This window comes from Acartia tonsa, chromosome 1 (assembly GCF_053477335.1).
Source record: "Acartia tonsa isolate MP-2025a chromosome 1, ASM5347733v1, whole genome shotgun sequence".
Classification (NCBI taxonomy): Eukaryota; Metazoa; Arthropoda; class Copepoda; order Calanoida; family Acartiidae; genus Acartia; species Acartia tonsa.
Window position 1 is genome coordinate 11,877,204 of NC_137260.1, and position 23,397 is coordinate 11,900,600.

General features: G+C 32.4%; 1 protein-coding gene across 1 annotated transcript in view; it reads right to left on the reverse strand.

Moving 5' to 3' along the window:
• The window catches only part of LOC145332227 (protein phosphatase 1H-like), a 69,362-nt gene that overhangs the window by 35,487 nt on the left and 10,478 nt on the right, over nucleotides 1-23,397 (reverse strand). Inside the window, exons 5-10 of the mRNA XM_080177184.1 lie at nucleotides 22,382-22,431; nucleotides 21,826-21,864; nucleotides 12,991-13,077; nucleotides 12,680-12,754; nucleotides 3,384-3,442; nucleotides 2,939-3,011 (exon numbers count right to left, since the gene is read on the reverse strand). Of these exons, the coding sequence (XP_080033310.1) occupies nucleotides 2,939-3,011; nucleotides 3,384-3,442; nucleotides 12,680-12,754; nucleotides 12,991-13,077; nucleotides 21,826-21,864; nucleotides 22,382-22,431 (383 nt within the window). The remainder of the gene's footprint in view (nucleotides 1-2,938; nucleotides 3,012-3,383; nucleotides 3,443-12,679; nucleotides 12,755-12,990; nucleotides 13,078-21,825; nucleotides 21,865-22,381; nucleotides 22,432-23,397) is intronic.

Here is a 23,397-nt window from a genome sequence, read left to right on the forward strand (position 1 = left end):
AACTTTCAATTTCAGTTTTAAAAAGAAAAAGCAAAACAAAACTTTTTGGCCGTGGATTTTTCTTATTGCTATTTCCCTTGTGAGGGTAGAGGTAACCACACTCCAAAAGTTATAAACCTTCCCTGAGAAGCTTCACTGTAAGGGAGAACCAAATTGGTTTAGTAGTTAGCGAGATCCCTATCTTCACACAGATAGACAGACACACAGACCAACCGACATATAATAATATGTATATTAAGATATATAAGTTGGAAAGAATTTTAATGTTAGAGGTAGATTTGAAATCTGCATCAAATTTTAAGGATTTTTTTTTATAAAATTCGTTTTTGTATAATTCTTCATCTAAAAGCGGAAATACAATTTAAGTTAATTAATTTTGACATCTGTGATTGGTGGATTGAAAATTATCTGCGCTCTGATTGGAGAAGCTTAGATGTCGCACATCATTCAACCAATTAGAGCGCAGGTAGTTTCCAATCCACCTATCCTATTGGTCAAAATTTATGAACTTAAATTGTATTTCCGCTTTTATGTTTTAGATAAAGAATTATACAAAAAACGAATTTTATAAAAAATCCTTAAAATTTCATGTAGATTTCAAATCTCCCTTTAACATTAAAATTCCTTCCAACTTATATATCCTAATGTATATGTTTTAAGTTTATAAATATGATTTATTGTAAAAACTGTAGTAATGATATATTCCTGGAATGATTAAAGCAAGGTTCATGGCCACGCTATGGTCAAGGAATAGAGATAATATAGAGTCACATTCTCTAATTAAGCCAATAGGATAACAGTAGGGTAACAACACGGCCATGACATTGGTTGAAATTGTGTACATATTTTGGTAGAGAAGGCTTAATGAGTCAGCTATTAAAAGTTGCAATTCTTAAAATAAAACTTTTCTTGGGTAAATTAAATCGTGTAAAAATTTCTTTCAAAGTAATGTCTGAAGCACATGTCAAAACATATAATAAGATAGCTTTGCATTGTTAAAAGCTTTTTAGAAATTATATCCTTGAAAATTTTTATCGCTTGTTTAACTAGAATATTGAAAAAAAGGTGTTTGTCGGCTAGAATTTCTTTTTTAATTTTGACGAATTTTGGGGTCAAATGTTATATCTAGATATATTAAGTCTATTGGTCAAGGATTATAAAATATTATTTGCATACTTGTTTGTACTATTTCATTGTTATAATAATTAAATAATAAATTAGAATTTATGTTATAAACTTTCTTATTGTATACTATAGTAAGGCTTATTTTTTCAATTAAGATCTTAATAATCCCTTTTATGATTGAGTTCTCCATCTTAAGAAATCTTTATATAGGTGTTATCTATTTTTCAATTTGATTAAATATTCAATGTTTGTAGGCTATTTTGATATCCTTTCCCTCTTAAAATCTAAGGAAGCTGCCATTAGTAAAGAGTCATAGCATTTACAAGTATGTAAGTACAATAAGGGATTTATAAAACTTAGTTATCACTATAATTTACAGTGCAATGTCCCCTCCCTACCTTACATTTATTTACCATGTCATACTTTTCTTTAAAAAATTAATTATGATACCTATCTTTGCTGATATCATAAAAGATGAAAATTTGAAAGAAATAAAACTAAAATCTGTCTCTGTTGTTATGTTTATTACTACATAAAAAGTATGTGTGTCTTTAAGATCTCGGTAACCACTGCACTGACTAAGTTTCAATTTCAATAAAGCGTGATAGTTTTTGGCTATATCATATTTGGTTTAAGTCTATTCCCCTTCCCTCATCTATATAGCAATAGTGCAGCCGCTACGGTTAAAAAATACATGTGATGCCTTTAGATATGAATCACCTACACGCTCTCTGTACAAATATATCCACTCACGTGTTTATTTTAATTTAAATAATATGAAAAAAATAATACATATGATAAGTAAGGCTTCTATGAGGTGAAGGTTTAATTTTCATTACTTTTACTCAGGGAAAAGGGAATGTGATTATGACAAAACAATTCTAAGTCAAAAATCCCCCAAATCCCCTTCCCTTTTTTATCCCCTTCTTTCCCACTTCCCTTCAATTACATCAAAAAACAAGTTTTACTTAAACTATACGCCAACAAAATATTTTTTACTATTTGTATGTTGTTATCTTAGTATGTTGATTATTTCCTGCGCCCTAGCATCTAAGGGCTTTGGGTCATTACAATGGATTTAATATTACTTATCATAAACAATAAACAATCCCCACAATAAACCCTCTTTTCTGCATACCATCCCCTACTACTGGATGAACAAACTGACCTAAGTTATGCCACTGTCAGCAACCAAAAAATTTCCCCTTCCATACTATCCAAGTATATTCCATATACATTGTCAATAAGAAAGGAATTAAGTAAATTAACTTCCTTGAAATTTGGTGAGCCATCGGCACAACCGTTCAAGGGATCTTTTGGGCTATAAACAGCACACATTTGCAACTTAATCCTTATAATAAAATAACAGGATTCTTGTCTGTACCACAGAACCGATACGGTTCTCCTTCACAAATAAAAAAGTTTTTATTCAGTGTGTTTTTCTTTAAGTTATACCTTTGTAGAGTGAAAGTAAAGATACAAGGATAAGTAGAGTAAAAACTAACACACGGACAGACTCTAATTGCAAAGTAGCAGCGCTATTAAAGGTATAATCAGATTTTTTTTCAAAATGCGCAAAATCAGTTTTATGTACAATGTACTATTTCCTTTTAGAATCGTTCAATAAATAATAAAGATAATTTTGTTGTCGACTTTTATAATAAATAATTAACAAAAATTTTCAAAATTGAAATAAAAATCCTAAGAGGAAAATACCAAAATTTTTTTTTATTAACTATTTTTCACTTTGTTATTTATTATAAATGGTTTGTTGATTAAAAAATTTCTGGGCAAAATAAAAAATATTAAATACCTTATCATGTAAAATAATATTGTCCATGACCCAGAAACAGGATTCTAATGTTCCAGATATCAACTGATTCAAACTAAATAAAAAAATCAATTATCAAAAAGGCAATATCAAATCTATATCTATTACTTTACTTCAAATTAAACTTTACTTTCTAGCTTAGTTTGAATATCATAGTTCAGTAATTTTGATCTTTGCTTCAGACTACTATTAATAGAAAATTTTATGTTTCTTTGACTTAAACAAAGCATTTGATTACAAAAATAGTATTACAATTTTTGTTATTTTCGCAAGTCATGCATTTTTCATTATTGCAGCTACTATTTTGATAATTTGTATTCATGCTTATCTGCACTTGATTATGGATGTTCTTTCTTTGATATTTGTATTGTTGCGCTACAAACAGTTCTGAATGCGTTTATCCTTGTCTTTGTATTTTATTTTTTACCTGGCCTTGTAAGGACGAGCATTCAGCTCTTCATAGTCTTCATAATCATCTTCTTCTTCCTAGAGATAGATAGATATATAAGTTGATATATAATTGTTAGGTAGAAAGATATAGTAATAAATTTATCCAATGAAAATGATTTAAAGATTTAAAACTAATAATTATGTGGACAGATAGATAGATACATATGTGTCCTGTGTTTATGAATTTAGATTAAATTTCTGAGGAAATACAATAAGCCTTCGGCAAGGGGGTGTTAATATTATTAATATCACGTGTTCATAGAAAAAATTAGAAAAAAATCACGAATCTTTCATATAATTATGTCACATATGTTTTGAAATTCATATTTGTGTAGCATGGCTGATAGACTAACGCACCAATATAATTACATACTGGATTTTATTTAGTATAGAGGATCTATACAAAAAGAAGCAGCAGTCAATCTTAACTAGCATCCGATAAAATCACATTTTCCATTCAGCGTTACGGACTGACTGACGGAGAGACAAGGTAAACTATAGAGGAGCTTAGGTGCTAAAGAAAAGAATATGGAATAATAGTTTTGTTGTGCAGACAGTAAATAATTGGTTAAATGCTGATAATATTATATTATGTATGTATTATGTATAATAAAATACAATACAAATACCAATTTGGATATATTAATACTTGGATGTTACACTAAGATTTTCATATTCTCTAATAAAGTAAAACTCACAGCGGGATAAAATAACGTTCCCCTCACCCATATCCACTATCTTTACCTATATGCTCCTCAGCTACAGTATGAAAGGACTTACCAATAAATGATATTTATGATAGCAACGTAAATAACGACATTTTTTCCCCTGTTATAACATCTACGTATATTCTAATTCCATTATACCACAGTACAAATGTTTTTATTAAAAAGAAAAAAGTCTTAGCAGAAAACATTGCAATTTCTTTTATTATTATCTTTTATCTTACAATGATATGAATTACTTTATGATAGGATTGAAATTTTAGATTAACCTAAAAGTTTTTAACGTCCAGATATTTTAGCAATCATTGATACTATTAAGATCTCTACTATAACAGCGAGTAGCAAAGTTACACTTTATGCTAAATTCAATAATTTACCAGTTTAACTGGACACCATTAGCATATTATACTAAACCAATTATGTTTTTTTTTCTGCAAGAATATACAGTAATTAATTTTGACTATGTTTGAAAACGAACGTATTTGTTAAATTAACAGAACTTACAATTTTGTATAAACAGTTTGTTTGTCATAAATGTAATACCTAAACCAATTAAAGCATATAAGATTAAGTAATAAGGTTGTTCTTAATCTTATAAGGGCATTTCTTAAAAGTTTTTTGAAATTATCTACCAAATGTTTGATTTTTAGCATTATTAATGAAGTTTTTTTTGTGCAAGGTTATGATAATACAAGCAGGGCTTATATAAAGAAAAGCTCTTCTACAATTATTGTCTGCGCGTACGTAATGTATAGATTTTAGATTTAAATTGGGCATGTTAGAAAAATCCTTCCGTTTTCACACTGCATGAATATTGAACATTTAGTCTGAATTGTTGAACTTTGCTTTTATGCATGTTGTCATTCTTGTTTTTGAATATTTATTGGTAATGGCTATACTACACTTTGATTTTTCCATAATTTTCCTCATATCAAACCCAGGAATTCTTAGATAGGTCTTGAGTTGACAAGTTGACTGTTCAGTCCAAGTTCAATTGCTCCTTACAACATCATACATAATTGATAATAATTGATAGGTCAATGACTAAAAAATACCCCTTTTACCCAATTAAAGCTTATGTGTAAAATCATAACTTTAATATGGTTTTTAAAATTTGGGAGATAAAAGGTTGTAAATTAATTAAACAGACGTTGTTACCTTTTTCCCTGGCTAAAACCAAATGTCTCCGGCTAGAAATGATTAAAGAATCAATTAATATTACTTTTCCACTTGTAAGTGTCGTATGAACCAGTAAGGTTCACGAATGTGTTAGTGATTTCTACTGGAATATCTTCATTTTATAGATCTTAGTAATGTTATATGAAAGGATGAAATTTGATATAATTGAAATATATATACAATTTCAATTTTAGTTTTGAAAGTAAATAAGAAAAACTGAGTTATTTTCTTAAGGGGCGATTTTTGGAGGGTGAAGATACCCTACCCTATATGGTACTTTCCCAGAATTTATGAGTTGCTTCACTGTAAAGGGGAACCATATCGGTTAAGAGTTTTGCGAGATCCTTCGTTACACACAGTCAACATACATCCTGTTGTTTTTGTTCAATAACTAATTATAAAAAATAAAGATTAAGTATTAAACAAATGTAAAAAGTCCACAAATTCTCGCAATTAAGAATAATTGGTTAGTGGATCAGACTAAATAATATTATATTTCATTTTTAATAAATGGACATCCATAATTATATTAATGTTTATCCTTAAGTATATATGTATGCTTCAGGGATTGGGGAATACTGAAATTATTCTTTTTTGACATGTATATAAATATTTTTTATCTTTTCACTTTTAAAAAATTACAAGAACACTATTTAATGTTTTTTTAAGTTTAACACATACATATCTAAACTTAAACATATGAAGTATGATTTTAAAAAAGATTTACTTTTAGTTAGAGAAAAATTCAAGTACCCAATGTTTTTAAATCACGTTATCGTAATCTATGGCTGAAAAACTTTGGGTACTTGTATAAAAATTTTAAAGCTTGGTTTATTAGATATCAGTGTTCAAAGGTTTGGTTTCTATTTTATATAAAAACTTTCAATTTTGCACAACATCGAGTTTGGCTTTGCCAGTTGTTATTTAAAACGGTGGAGAACAAAACAATTTAAACTAAAAATGTTTTGCAGATATCTATTCATATTTATATTAAAGTAATTCATCCCTTTATCCCTGTAACCTAACCATCATTAGTAATGTTATAGAACATTATTTGTGAATCATAAACTTAATCCTAGATTGGTCCATAGCTCAACATAATTTTATGATTATACCCATAAATTACATGTTATGCATAACTAGTATAGCGTCTGCACCTCAAGCATCTAGGGGATCAGAATTTATAGAAGATGGGAGATGCAGAAAAATAGCACATAACGATTTAATTATATTTAAAAATCAAATAACTCAATTTTCTTAGAGTAAGAATTTGTAAAGTTATTGCTAAAAGTGTGTTCATATGATGTTGTAATATCATGATGTCCTATACCCCTAATATTTCCATTTAATTGTAGATTTGACAAAGGGATATGTCGGCCAGAAAGGAAAAAAAATTTAATAGTATATGAATCCTTTGCATTGCGTCTTTATATGCTTCTACAGTAAGATATATAAATTGGAAAGAATTTTAATGTTAGAGGGAGATTTGAAATTTGCATCAAATTTTAAGGATTTTTTATAAAATTCGTTTTTTGTATAATTCTTTATCTAAAAGCGTAAATACAAATTAAGTTAATTAATTTTGACATCTGTGATTGGTGGATTGAAAATTATTCAACCAATTAGAGCGCAGGTAGTTTCCAATCCACCTATCCTATTGGTCAAAATTTTTTATATAAAATCCTTAAAATTTTATGCAGATTTCTAATCTCCCTCTAACATTAAAATTCCTTCCAACTTATATATCCTATTCTACAGGCAGAATTATATCTAACAAAATTAATTAGTATTACAATGTTAAAATTCTATAGATAAATTAATATCCTCCTAGGAAATCTTGATTAACAGTATCAGAATATAATTATCCCACAGGCAGGGATGGGCAAATGGATGTATAATATGCGTGGATATTATCACAGGGAAAAAATAGTCTTCAATTTAGGTTGCTAACATGGACTTCATTGATTGGTCAGTTTGTTCATCCAGTAGGAGGGAAGGGAATAGGGTAAGGGAGTGGATTGGGGGGGGGGGGTGATCATTATTTTAGCCAGCTAAAAGTTTCACTTCATTAAAGTACATGATAATATGGTGTAAGATTATATGACTGGCATTTTAAGTGACCAATTATATACCGTGTATATTTTGAACTTGTGTATTTTAAAAATATATATCAAACAGTTACATTTAAAAAATCTATAAAACAAGGGATTTTTTTAAAACAACCAATTAAAAATGTTTAGAAGCAGTATTTATAGTTTTTTTGCTGCTGTACTTTTAACTTGAGTACATTTTAGGTCGACTGCGTGTCTGTCGTCAAATATTTATAAAATTTATCTTCAAAAAAATCTTTTACATTCAACTTATACGCCAGTGAAAAGTAACGATTTCTTGATATTTTGACTGGTTTGTTAACAATTGCAGAATAATTTTATACACTTAAAGAAATGTATGAGTTCTTAAATTTTACTATATTGATTATTTTAACTTGAAAATATTTCCAATTTTGAATGAAAATGTTTTTTAAGATATCTTTACCCAACAATTTTCTAACATTATTCATTTTCAATGTTTTTGGTCAGGTTGTGGGCTACTTTAGGTATGTCAACAATATTCTAGGATTATTATCTCTATCCCCGATAACCATTCGGAAAATAACTGCTTTTCAAGTGGTTGGGGGGGATTATAGATAGAATGGGTCCTGCTCAAGGGGGAGGTGGGTATTGTAATTAAGATAGGGAAATAAGAATATATAATTTATCGTACACACCATTAGCTCACAATAATACTGCATAAGCTTGTGTGTCATCAATTCCGCAAATAACAAGTATGATATAATCACTAAAATTAGAATAAACAAACTAAATGGATGTAATATATACGTGAATATATTGACAGGGAAAATTTTGCCGTCAATTTAGGTTGTTAAAATGGATCTCATTTATAGGTCAGTTCGTTTATCCAGTAGGAGGGAAGGGGATGGTTTAAAGTGGGCGGATGTGGGGTATCATTATCTTCATCATCATCGCCATTTATCTCTTCTTTCCAGAGCATAGGCCACGCACAATGGTTCTCCATTTATCTTTGAATTGGGCCTCAGTAGAGGCTTCACTGAAAGATGAAAAATTCTTTTTACTCAGTTCTTCAAGGAATTCCCTCCTCCAGGTTGTTTTTGGTCTACCTGGTTTCCTTTTTCCTGTGAAGGGGTCCCAAGTCAAGGCTTGATAGGTTAAATCATCATGCCCTTTCCTTAGAGTGTGCCCCAACCATCTCCATTTTCTCTGTTTTATTGTCAGTTTGATGTCTGACATATCACTGCGCTCTAAAAGCTCAGCATTTGTGATCTTGTTTGGCCAAAAGATCTTGTGGATTCTCCTAAGACATTTGTTGACATATGTCTGAAGCTTGGAGACCACTGCTGTGTTTAGGAACCAAGTTTCGGCCCCATACAGCAAAACAGACAGAACATTTGACTTGAAAAGTCTTAACTTGGTCTTTATGGAGATGATGTTGGAATTCCAAATTTTGTTCAAGCTGGCAAAGGCTGTTCTAGATTTGTTAATTCTAGCTTTAACATCTGTCAAAGTGCCTCCAGCTTCATCAATTTTACTTCCAAGATACTCAAAGCAGTTAACATCCTCAAGAATTTGGTTTCCAATAGTTATTGGTTCTTGGGAGTTTGCATTTAATCTGAGTATTTTAGTTTTTGGAACATTTATTTCAAGTCCAACTTTCTTGGAAGTTTCAGCTATCATGTTAGTCCTTCTTTGCATTTGACTTCTATTGCTTGTTAACAAAGCAATATCATCAGCAAAGTCCAGATCTCCTAAATATTTGGGATTGCCAAATAACTGCCAGCGAATGCCATCATTGCTTTCACAGTTCTTCATGATCCAGTCAATGGCAAGGAGGAAAAGGAAGGGAGAGAGAAGGCATCCTTGTCTGACACCTGTTACAATCTCAAAAAAGGTTGATAGTTTACCTTTATACATAACATTTCCACCTCCTTTATGATAGATAGCTTTAATGATATTGATTATCTTTTCTGGAATGCCATAGTGTCGGCAGATTTTCCAGAGTGATTTCCTGTCTAAAGAATCAAATGCTTTTTTGTAGTCAATAAAGTTTACAAAAAGCTCAGAGTTCCATTCCTTGGATTGCTCTATGATGATTCTTAGAGAGGTTATCTGATCAATAGTGGAACGGTTTGGTCTAAATCCAGCCTGATTAGGTCTTAGCTTTTCATTAACCTTCTTCTTTATTCTATTAAGAAGAATCTTACTAAGGATACGGCCAGGTACTGAGAGAAGCATTATCCCTCTGTAGTTTCCACATTGGGTCAAGTCTCCTTTTTTGGCCAGTATTGAGATATGTCCATTTTTCCAGTCCTCTGGGCATAACTCATCATTCCATATCTTAGTGATCAAAGGTAGGAATGCCTCAGCAGATGTGTCTAGGTCTGCTTTCATGACCTCAGCTGGGATGTTATCAGGTCCTGCGGCCTTGTTATTTTTCAAACTTTTAATGGCCTCTTTGATTTCCAATAGATTTGGCGCTCGACAGTCAATGTCAAGTGCATCTGAGGGTGGAATCTCAGTTTCTTCCTCTGGAACTGGAAGATTCAGCAGTTCAGTGAAATGTTCTGCCCATCTATTTAGAATATCCTCATCAGTTTTAAGGAGTGAACCATCCTTGTCCCTGATGTGTGATCCTGATTTGTGTACTTTGCCTGCAATGCTCTTAGTAATCTCATAGACATCTTTCATTCTATTTTGATTAGCAGCATTTTCTGCTTGCAAGGCAAGGTTTTCCAAGTGTTCTTTTTTGTCAATTCTGACACTTTTTTGGATTTCCCTGCTGAGCCTCTTATACAGGTCTTTATCTTCTGGAGAGTTTCTAGAGAGTGTCTTTTGTCTTACCTCTCTTCTTTGATCCATGAGATCAATGGATCTTTGAGTGATCCACGGCTTTTGGTTAGCCTTTTTGAAACCTAATTTTTCTTGGCTGGTATCATTATAAACTTCTTTGATACCTTGCCAAATATCTTCCACTCCATCTTCCTCTTGAAGAGTCAGCAACTCAAATCTATTCTTTAGAGTGAGCTTAAACTCTTGCAACTTTTCAGAGTTTTGGAGGGTTGTTAAATTATATTTCTTCCTGGGGTTAGGCTTTGTGTCCTGCTTTTTAAATCTAAGCCGAACTTTAGAAGATAGAAGATAATGGTCTGAATTAACATCAGGTCCTCTTTCAACCCTGACATCAAGGAGAGAACCTTTAAAGCGTCTAGATATACATATGTGGTCTATCTGGTTAAAGGTTCTTTGATCTGGTGATCTCCAGGTGGCAGTATGAATCTTTTTGTGTTTAAAGATGGTTCCACCAATGACAAGTTTGTTTTCAGTGCAAAAACTTACAAGTCTATCACCATTGTCATTTTCCTTGCCATTACTTAAGCCTAGGCCATATCTGCCCATAACTTCTTCTAAATTCTCATTATTACTCCCCACTTGAGCATTGAAATCTCCTAGGAGCATGGTCAGATCCTTTTCTTTATGACCATTTTTAAATACAGAGTCAAGCTGGTCATAAAATTCGTTTTTGACCTCTGTATTTGCTTGTTCTGTAGGAGCATATGCTACTATAATTCTCAGTTTGATTATTTTAACTGAGGATTTGAAATAAGCCTCCATAATTCTAGGACCATGGGGTTGCCAACTGATCATGGCCTGCTCTGCTTGCTTGGTCAGCATAAGAGCCACCCCTTGATTATGGCCTAGATCTTCATTCATATGACCTGAGTATAGTATTTTCAAGCCAGAATGATGTTTAAACTCTCCATTGTTTGTCCACCTTGATTCGGTGATAGCCAGGATGTCAACCTTGGCTTTTAGCATTTCTCGGCAAATGTTTTCTGTCTGGCCTGACTGAATCATTATCTTAGCCAACTGATACTTACGTTATCAGAGTACAGGAAAATCTGATGCAAAGGGAAAATGTGATTCTGAAAACAATCCTACGTAAAAATTTTTCCACAACCCCATTCCCTTATTAATCTCATTCTTACTCACTTTCCTTTAGTTACATCAAAAACAAGTTTTACGCAAAATTTAAAAATCGCATCATTTTTATAACTATTCTCATTTTTGTGAAAATATTGATGTTGGTGAAGTTTATCGTACACCCAAAATAAGCCATATCTCTTTCCCTCTCTCTTTTTCTTCCTCTATCTCTCTCCTTTCCTCTTTTTCTCTGAGTGAATAGAAAACGAAGAAAATTCAATTATCCCTGTCGGAATGGTCGGGGACACTGAATATTATTTCCAAAAAAATTATTAATCATAATGGATTTAGAATACGTGGATGTTGTGAGAGATTCTTGCATACCCTGATTAAATGGCCAACAAACCTTTTAGAACATTACAGTCTTACGGGGTTTTGGGGATGGGGGCTCCAGAAAATCCTTATTTCGGGGGAGAGGAGACTTTTTTACCCGGCCCCCAACCTGAAGAAAACAAAACAAACTAAAAAGCATATTCTCTCAAAAAAAAATCCGCCGTTAAACCTTTATTTACCGTCAAGTCAGAAATTTTAAAACTTTATATTTCATACAATTAAAATAAGATGCGAAACATTTTTTGAGGAGTTAAGAGGGGTTTAAATTACCCCCCCCCCTTTCCCCCGAATAGAGGTTAGTAATTCTTACTAATTTATTTTTTCTCTTCTGAAACTCTATCTCTGTCCTAAAGGGGGAGGGGGAAATATGATAAATTAAGGGGAAGTCATAAAAGAGAATAAAAGGGAATAACAGATATCTTAATTAGTATATGGAGAGGGGGGGGGGGTATTATTGGGTGTGGCGGAAGCCCCCTAGGGGCATAAAAAATCTGCAATACAAAAGAACACTGTTATTGTAGTTTTTACGCATTGATAGACATGTAACTAAAATTATTTATTTATTTCGATGTTTTTGGAAAGGCATATTGAGAAAAATGTACTTTTAATGCTTATTTTTAGGTTACTTTTAAAAAACCCCGTGAGGATAGGACACAGCAGGGTTAAACCTACACCCAGAGAGAATAGACTTATACAATATACATTGTTTTGTTCTCAAATTCTAGTTATAGAGTAGCTCCACTACATATAAATAAAGACCCTATCTAGTTAGATCCTCAGCTACTGTTTCTATATCTGGTAGTATGTCCAGTTTACTATGATAATCATAGAGTAGCTCCGCTACCAAAAGCAAGGACTTATATTTACCTCAATAGTTACATGATAAGCTGCAGTTTCTATATCTGGTAGTATCTCCATTATATGATATCATTACAATTATAGAGTAGCTCCGCTACATAAAAACAAGAACGTATATTTACCTCACTAGTTTGATCTTTAGCTGTAGTTTCCCTGGTGAGCGCATCTTCTATATCTGGCAGTATGTCCATCATGGCCTGATAACAAAAGCAGCTTTGATCAAGAAGATCATCAGAGTTTTTAATCTTATTGCTAAGGCTTAACTTCCGGACAAAGGTCGTGCAATCACAGGGTTGGTTGTCTAGCTGTAGGGTGAGTGGATGCTTTACACCGCAATTATAAAATGCGGAGAAGGTTCCAATGGGCGTGGAGAGGTGCCCCTAGAGGCCTTTAAGGGGTGTAGTCGCTAGTAGATCATAAATGAACGTGTTACCTGGTGAACAACAATATGTAGCTCATTCGCCAGCTTCAGTGAGGTGCCATTGCCACCGTGGCCGTCATACAGGGCAAACAGAGTATACTATATGTTTCAAATTTTAAGGACACATTTATGTATTTATTTAAGTAAGGAAAATTGTGCTATAAGTAGAGCAGCAATAATACACAAATATAATTTAGCAATTAACAATCATCTTTTTTATGGGGGAAGGGGACTTTAACAAGATACTGTAGATTAAATATTAGTACACTTTAGAACTCCATAGGCTGCAAAAGTTTGCTTTCTTTAAACATGTTTTCATGAGTTCAATCAAAATTTGGAACACTTGATCTTGTCCGTTAGACCATCCATATTTTTTAGGCTTCGCTTCTTATGGAAAAATTTTTATCTTTGTTAAAAAATCTAATTCGCGGAAGAACGACACTTACCAACAATCCTACTTAAAGGGTAGCTGCGATAATAATCAGGAAAATTAAAGTAAAAAATATTTGAAATACTACATTCTATAATCAGACAACTGTGAATTTGTTTAATTCTTCTTGATTAAACATAAAAGAACTAGACAAGTTCAAAGGACCACCCTCAACGTCACAAAAAATGGTTTTTGATATTATAGCCCCCATAGTGCCTATATGAAAAATTAAAGACCATTTTTCCATACAATTTGGTGTCGGAGATTCCGAATCTGGCGTCCATTTTTATGTAGCTGACCTCCTTCATGACGAAAAACGGCGCCAAAGTTGACTACCCTTCGAAAAATCCGCGAATGACAATTTTAGCAAAATAAAAATCTACCAAATTATTTTGATCATAATATAGATAGATAGTTAGATTTAAATAAATATAATTAATTTTTTTCTTTCTTAAACGTTGAGAGAGAGAGAGTGAGAAAAGGAGATAGAAAAAAAAGAAAAAAGGAGACAATTATAAAGGGAGAGAAAGAAAAGGTTTTTTTTTGATAAAATGTATAATATAATATATAAAGATAGAGAGAGAAAGGGAAAGAAAAGGTAAGAGACAGAGGGAGAGAGAAAAGGGGAAAGAAAGAAAGAGAGAGAGAGAGAGGGAGAGAGAAAAGGGGAAAGAAAGAGAGAGAGGGAGAAAGAAAGAGAGAGGAGAGAGAAAAGAGAAAGAAAGACAAAAAGAGAGAGCGGGAGAGAGAGAGAGGGAGAGAGAGAGAGAGAAAATGAAGATGAAAGAGAGAGAGAGAGTAAGAGAGAAATAGAGAGAGAAACAGAGAGAGAGAAAGAGAGAGAAAAAGAGAGAACGAGAGAGAGAGAGGGAGAGAAGAAGAGAAATATAGAGGTATAATGAAAGTGAGAGGAATAGAATGAAAGAGAGAGAGAGAGCGAATGAGAGAAAAAAAGAAAGTGAAAGAAAAAGATAAGGTAAGAAACACATTGAGATAGAGTATAGGAGAAAGAGAGAGAGAGAGAGTGAGAGAGAGAAAGAAAGCGAGTAAAGGAGAAAGAAAGATAAGGAAAGAGAAAGAGAGATAAGGAGAGAGAGAGAGAGAAGATGAGAAAGAGAGAGAATGAAAGTGAGAGAGAGAGCGAATGAGAGAAAAAGAGAAAGAGAGAAAAAATAATACATAAAGTGAGAGAGAAAGAGTGAGATAGATAAAGAAAAAAGAGAGAGAGAAAGAGAAGGAGAGAGAGATAATGCGATGGAGAGAAAAAGAATATTAGAGAGAGAGAGAGAGAAAAAAGAGATAATACGAGGGAGAGAAAGAGAATAAAGAAAACGTAACAAAAAGATCAAATAAAAGGGATCTAAAGGGATAAGACAATTGCTAATATATTGAAATACATTCCTAAAGATGATAAACTTCTGTAGATTACAATCAGTGGTTGTAACGTTTTTTACACCAACTGTTGCATGCAGATAACTATCCTATTAATCTGATTTTTGAATAATGATGTCTATGACAACAAAGTACAATATCATAAGCGAGAAAACTTTATAATCAAGTCCTAAAATTGAACGTAATTATTTACGCAATTTTGCAACAAAAATAAGGACAATTTTGTTTATACTTATTTGTTTACAAGTTCTAACACTCTAAAAGGGTTAATGTTCGTCTGACCTTTCCTCTGATTTTAAAGCTGCACTTTTAGGAATGTGATACTTTTTAGAAGCGAAGTCACTCTATAATTCACTTTGTTTGTCGGCCGTCCGTCAGTCCGTAACGCTATGGGGGAAACATGATTTTCTTTGCTCCTATTCAAGATAGACAGCTGAAATTTTTTGTGAAGATTACTATGACATATGCCCATCTAATCTATACATTGTTTTGTCCATCTGTCTGTTACATTCTACATATTTTCACCAAGTTTTATTAAGATTTGTTTATTAATTGGGGTGCTAGATCATTTCTAGATTTTTAGATTTTCGTGAATTTCTCTATTCCCATTCATGATTAACTTAAGTTATAAATAGAAAAATATCATTGACAAACAGACAAAGTGAGTTATGGGGCAGATGTTCAGTTCTTTAAAAATTAAAAAATAAAAGTAAATCACGAAACCTTAAAAAATAATGTTTGCTTTGAAGTATGACCGACAGACAGACAGACAAAACAATGTATTGATTAGATGTGCATATGCCATTAAAATCTTAACTTAAAATTTGAGATGTCTATCTTTAATAGCAGCCGAGAAAATTTTTTTTCCCATGGCGTTAAGGAATGACGGACAGACAGACAGAAAAAGTCTAAAGAACCTGGATCGATATACCCACTTACTTGTTTACATTCAATAGATATGCAATTTCAAGAGTTAATATTTATTTAAATAAAAGCAGTTGTGGCTGACATGATATTGTTTTTTATAACATTAAAACTACATATTTATGTTTACAAGATAACAACATATTTTTTTTGGAGCGACGCTACTCTACAATTCCAAATTTCTGTCCGTCCGTCTGTCTGTCCATCCGACATGAAGTGATTTTCTCGGCTTTTCAAGATTTTGTTTGTGCTTCGCTACTTATGGATGTTTTCATCCTTGTTACTAAGAAGATCCTGAACCTGGATATATTATTACTTGTAATCAGCAGATCGCTAAATATTTTTTTCGTATACAAAACTCCCCAACCCAATGAAGAAAATAAGATATAGTTCATTAATTTATGTCAAAAGTAAATGGGTTAAATTAGGCAATATTTTTGTCCTATTAAAAAATCACCCAGTAACAACATCTTAACCGATATGGTTCTACTTTACATTGTAGCTTCTCATAACTATTGGAAAGGTTTATAACTATTTTGGGGGAGGGAACATCACCCTCAGAAGAGAAATTGCCACTAGAATAAATGACCATCCCCTCCCCGATTTAAAAAAAAAATTTCTATTAAAAACTTAATTTATAACAGGGTGTGTTCGACTTCAATCCTCCATCCACCTCAAGTGCCCCGAAATGCATTGGGGCGTAGTCGCTAGTATTTTTAAATAGTTCCTAGGAAAAAAATACCCCCCCCGCCCCCCCCCCCCCCGAAAAATTATATTTTTTATTTTTCACTTTGTCTGAAGTCAATTAACTTTAAAATTACTGGTCTGTATGGATTGTACTTTACAGGGAAGCTTTACAAATATCTTTGGGTAGTTTTAGGCTATTTTCCTGTCCTTCTACCAGAGGCTGAAGTTGAAGCAACTAGTAGTAGTAATTAGTAGTAATTATAATATCAACTTATTTATTTAAATCTTTTTAAAGGATTCCTGTAGCTATGGATACAGTTTGATATAAAATACGGGAATAAAATTTTTCTCTCCGCTGGCTAGTATACTTTAATCCCAATCACCTCTTATGACTTTACCTCATCCCTTTCCATTACCATGGAGGAAGGTATTGACTTATTTCTGAGAACTATATATTAATAACCTAAATTGACGACAAAATTCCTCTGTCACAATAGACACGTATTCTATATCCATTTCTGTAGCAGATAGGCAGAAGGGATAAGACAATGGAATAAATTGATGTACAACGTCATTAATAAATATACCCCCCCCCCCCCCCCCCAATTACTAAACATATAATTTCCCTGTCGGTAGATTAAAATTTAAATCAATCATAATTTATAACAGTACCTAAAGCTTTTGTGCCAACGAACAAGATAATTATTTAAAAGAACTTTTGGTACCAGTAAATTTTCAACTATATGTCTCCTCCATTCCTAGCTGTCACTTTACAATGCCCCACATTTTGTTAAGCATTTATGTATGTTATCATCCTTGTTCACTAAATATATTTTAATTCCCAGAACTTATGAGAAAATACCCTGTAAAGGAGAACCATAACGGTTCAGCGTTTAGCGAGATCCTTCAGTACAGACAGACAAACAGACAAACAAACATTCAGACAAACAGACAAACAAACAGATAGAATAGACAGAAAACCGACAAACATTTAGACAAACAAGACAGACAATCTTTATTATAAGGTGATTACACGTAAGGTCTTCTATTCTACCAAAAAAATATCTTTTCCTACTCTCACTTTATAATTATCCCCCTCTTTCTTTCTATCTCCTTTTCTCCCTCTTTCTCTTTTTATCTATCTAACACATTTTCTCATTTTTATCTCTCTCACTCTCTCTTTTTCTCTCTCCTCTCTCTATCTCACTCTTTCTCTCTCTCTCTCTCTCTCTCTCTCTCTCTCTCTCTGTCCTCTCTCTTTCTCTCTCTCTGTCCTCTATCTCTCTCTCTTTCCCTCTCTCTCTGTCTCTCTCTCGCTCTCTCTCTCTCTGTCTTTCTCTCTCTCTCTCCTTCTCACTCTTTCTCTCTGCTTCTCTCTCTCTCTTTCTTTCTTTCTCTAATTCTCTCTTGGACTCTCTCTCTCTTTCTTTCTCCTTTTTCTCTCTCTTTCTCTCTCTCTTCTCTCTCTCTTCTTCTCTCTGTCTCTCTCTCTCTCCTTCTCTCTGTCTCTCTCTCTCCTTCTCTCTCTCTCTCTCTCTCTCTCTCTCTCTCTCTCTCTCTCTCTTTGTCTTTCTTTATTCTTTTTTTTTCTCTCTCTCTCTGTCTTTCTTCTTTTCTCTCTCTCTCTCTCTCTTTCTTTTCTTCTCCTTTTCTCTCTTTATCTCTCTTTCTTTCCTCTTTTCTCGCTTACTCTCTCTCCCTCTCTTTCTCCTTTCTTATCTCTTTCTCTCTCTCTCTCTCTCTCTCTCTCTCTCTCCCTCTCTCTGTCTCTCTTTCTCCTTTTCTCTCTCTTTCTCCTTTTCTCTCTCCCTCTCCCTCTTTCTCCTTTTCTCTCTCTCTCTCTCCCGCTCTCTCTCTTTGTCTTTCTTTCTCTTTTCTCTCTCCTCTCTCTTTCTCTCTCCTTTTGCTAAAATTGTTGTTCGCGGATCTCCTTTTCTCCCTCTTTCTCTTTTTATCTATCTAACACATTTTCTCATTTTTATCTCTCTCACTCTCTCTTTCTTTCTTCTTTTCTCTCTCTCTCTCTCTCTTTCTTTTCTTCTCCTTTTCTCTCTTTATCTCTCTTTCTTTCCTCTTTTCTCGCTTACTCTCTCTCCCTCTCTTTCTCCTTTCTTATCTCTTTCTCTCTCTCTCCCTCTTTCTCTCTCTCTTTCTCCTTTTCTCTCTCTCTCTCTTTCTCCTTTTCTCTCTCCCTCTCCCTCTTTCTCCTTTTCTCTCTCTCTCTCTCCCGCTCTCTCTCTTTGTCTTTCTTTCTCTTTTCTCTCTCCTCTCTCTTTCTTTCTCCTTTTCTCTCTCCCTCTCTCTCTTTCTTTCCACTTTTCTCTCTCCCTCTTTCTCTCTCTATATTTATATATTATATTATATTTATTTTATCTAAAAAATATCTTTTCTTTCTCTCCCTTTTATAATTATCTCCTTTTTTCTTTTTTTCTATCTCCTTTTCTCACTCTCTCTCTCTCAACGTTTAAGAAAGAAAAAAATTAAAATCTAACTATCTATCTATCTTATGATCAAAATAATTTGGTAGATTTTTTTTTTGCTAAAATTGTTGTTCGCGGATTTTTCGAAGGGTAGTCAACTTTGGCGCCATTTTTCGGCATGAAGGAGGTCAGCTACATAAAAATGAACGCCAGATTCGGAATCTCCGACCCCAAATTGTATAGAAAACTGGTCTTTAATTTTTCATATAGGCACTATGGGGGCTATAATATCAAAAACCATTTTTTGTGACGTTGAGGGTGGTCCTTTAGATATATTATAATCAGAGGAAAAATTTCATATTAGCATCTAGTCTACAGTTTTTATGTACTATGAAGAGTCAAACAGTCCCGTTTGCAAAGGATAAAGGCTATTTTATTAAACCATTCTTATTTTATATAGCTTAGAATTTAATTTTTTACTTATGTACTTCTTAATAGAAACTATAATCGCAAAAGTCAGTAGGGACTTAATTATTTATAATCACTACAATAATGGCTGAAATATTTATTCCTTGCTATAGTAGTGAATAGAAATAGAATTCAAATTTAAACAAAAACTCGTTTTTTGTTAAGACAGTTTAATTTGTTTTCTTTCCTCTAGGGGCCACATCTCTCCCTTACAGATTCGAACTTTCATTTAAGTTTTAAAAATCTTCCAAAAAAATTAAGACACTCGGAAAAATTACTTTGTCTTGGCATAAATCTATGGGAATGAATAAAGGACAAAGCTTCTATATTTTGTACCTCTATTGTCTCCACCCACATCAATAGATGGAGTTAAATTTGAATCAGACTTGAAAAGACTATAATTCAATTTTATCCGTGTTCTTGGATATAGCAATTTATACAGATTTTTTTATGGAGTTAAAGATTTCAGAAAGTATACTATTTGATTCCTGTAACAATAAGGTATTTCTTAGGAAGGACAAAACAAATCTTAGTCAGATTCAGAAGGGTATGTTTTTTAAAAACAATTAGAATTTGGAAATTTAATTTGATATTGAAGAATCATTCTATTTTAATAATGTCATTCTAGTTTTGTAAAATCTTATAAGCTCTCTTTTATTAATATTTTCATGGAAGTTTTTGGGGAAATTGAGCTATGATAATAAATTTATTCATGGAAATTTAAAACCTCAGAACATCACCTACAAGACAAATAATATTTTAGTTTAAGTTTGTATCAGCGAGACCACTCTCTAATAAGGATTGTTATTCCGTATTACAGTTAACAAATAATTTAAACTTAAATGATAAATTTGAAAGAACACTTAAAATGATTTCTTCTTTAATGATTTTTTTTCAATTTCTGACTAAAATTAAAAGGTCATGGTCAAGATTGTCCTTGTTATCTAAAACAGTGTAGGAATGTATGTTGTGTACATATCTAATAATGAAAATGCAATGAGGTGGAAAATTGTAACTTTGCTGTAACTTGGCAGCCTAGCAGATATAACATACTATCTTTCTATCTGCACAGTCTTTACATAGTTATAATTTGTCATTTAGAATTTATCTCTATACATTTTCCTTGATTTATCTAGCAACAATTAACATTATCTATTTATCTGATATGTTGCTATATTGTTATTTTGTAACGAAGATACTCTTTAATGAAAATTTTGTATGTCAGTTCGTAAGCCTGACTGGTTGTCTACCCGTTAGGTACGCTAAAAGTAAATGTAATATTTCAAATTATATGTAAATATTTTTATGATTAATAAGCTTCTACTCCTTATACTAATATTGTCCGTCCATCCCTCTTTAAAGCTAAGGCGTTTTAAGGAAAAAGTTATATTTTCTTGACGACTATTAGAAATGACACCATACAATACAAATGACCAATAATTGGCCAATATACATTCTAATTAACCAATGGTAGGTCAGTATACATTTTAATTAACCAATGGTAGGCCAGTATAACGTCATTTTATAGGCACTAAAAAAGCTTCACACATGTGTATCCTTGTACTTAATGTTTTATTTATGAACTTTTTTACTAATCTTAATAAGAAAAATATGTTGATAAACCCATATGTTACTAAGACATAAGATAGGTAGGGGGGAAAGATTAAAGAAAAGATTTGAATTGAAAGGTGATCAACTTTTTGTCTGAGTCTGGCGAAACTTTACAAAAGTGTTAATCAACTTTTTTATGCTCGTGGGGGTAACAATAAACTTATCAAAAATAGACAAAAACACCTTGTATTGGATTTTTTGTAATTGTATCTTCCTTTCAGCTGAGCAGTACTTAGAAATATATCAGTCTCTCTTTTAGAGTATTTTCTTAACGTAATTCTCTATAATATTGTTGTTGCTACGCTTCTTATGTATAAACCTCTTGTTCTTGTCAAAATTAGATTTGTATTAAAATATTAGACTTAAATTGAAATATTGGTCTTAGTTTCTAATTATTGAAAAGTCTCTTGTAATCAAAGTTTATTTCTATATTTATTTGCTTGTAACTAGGCAACAGACTGACACACACACACAAGCAAACATCCTGTTACTTTATTATAAGGAGGATATCTAAAGTTATAAGCTCGTAGCAGGGTTTTAATTGAATTGTTATACATCAAATCTTTGTTTTAAAACAATGTAGTAGTGAGGGTTTGGACATTAAACTGTAAATACACTGGTACCCAAAGTTTTATAACCTCGTTATCTAATTCGTTTGATGAACACCTTTGGGTACTTGTATTGAAATTCGATGGGTTAGTTTTAAACTTTTCAATCATTAATTTTAGTCTACAAAAAGTGTTATTTCGTTTATCATCAATGAGAATATTGTTATATCGCATAATATATCGTAAAAACAAAGAAGGCAGTATGAACAGAAAATGCAATAAACTTAACAAATTATATACTATCACAACATCAAAATTAGTTTTTGAGAAGCTTCTCGGTAATTAAATGTGTCCTTATGTGTTCTGCCTGAATCTCTGGAGTTAGTGTCTCCGTAACACAATGTGCCTATTATTTGATGGAAAGATGGATATTTCATTGTTGTTTTAAAGTCAATATTCGTTTTAAAATCTAAAATCAAGCTAATCCCTATAAAGGGGGATGAAATTAACTTACCCCTCCTCCAAGCTTCACATATTAAAAAATATATTAATAATTTTTACCCCTCCCCATTTTGATTTTGAATCTTAATTATAATTCAACAGGTGATCATACGATAAATTCACAATTAATAGCAGCTTGACTTTAGCATCGCGTTTAACTAAAATAAAACCTAGAACATTCATCTCTTGCCATCAGGGATGGGCATGGGGGATAAGGAAAAACTAAAGCCACACCAAAAGACATTCCTTGAGCTTCTCTGAAAAGTACAACCAACTTAGATCAGCCTTTTCCGATATCTTAAGCTTCAGACTAAACATCCTTACTACTATTATCTTGTTTTAAAGACACGGAAGAATGCAACCATGATAATTAAAGTCTAGCTAAACGAATTAAATTATATATATCCATCTTTAACTCCTGCCTGATCTTCACTAGTTTTAGACTTTCCCGCGTTCACAACCTCGGCATAACCTAAAATAAAATATTATGAGTACAATTTTAATTTTGCAATCGTATTTTTTTATCTCCCACTACTTCATATTAGGTGGGTGCGTCTATGAAATGTATTAGATTTATATAACCAGAATGAAATCTTTAAATTCAAATCAATTAATTAAAGTAATATTTGTATTTCTTATATAGAACTTTCTTATTCACATATTTTTAAAAAGCGAAGCTTTTCTATAATTAGGGTTGGTCCGTACGTCCGTCTGTCCGTATGTACGTCTGAGACAGATAGCCTTTTTTTGTTAATTTAGGCATGTTAGAATTGTCCTATCGATTTCAAACTTTGCATGGTGATTCCTGAAGTAGTTAGGTATGATTTAGAAAGCGTAGCAACTCTGTAATCATTACCAGAATGTCCGTACGTCCATTTTAAACATGTTGATTTTTTACTTTTTTAACAAAAATTTTTTATGTGGTCTAATTATCCGAGTGTTCTAATTTTTGGTATACTGATTCATGGGACAACAAAGTACAATATTATAAGCACAGTAACTCTAAAATCAAATCCTAAAAATGTAAGTATGTCCATAAACATTATCCTGTATTAAGAAGTTTTTCAACAAATTTACTCACAATTTTGCTTTGGCTCTTATTCATTTATATTCTGATTATTCAGTTCTGACAATATACAAGTGTTAATATCCGTGTGTCCTATCGTTTCAGAGCTTCGCTTTTATGGATGTTGTCATCCTTGTTTTTATACCACAGTAACTTATCATTTTACTTGTCTCTCCTTAGTATCTTTTCACCTGTAAAGCTTCTATGAAAAGCACAATCCATTATTTCTTAGATCTTTGGCTTTAGATATAATTTCATAATAGAAATAGTTGCTTTCTCCCTAACCTCTAGGGAAAGGATATAAAGCCTGAAACCACCCCTAGACATTTATGAAGCTTTCCTAAAAAGAAATATTTTGGACCAGCATTCTCA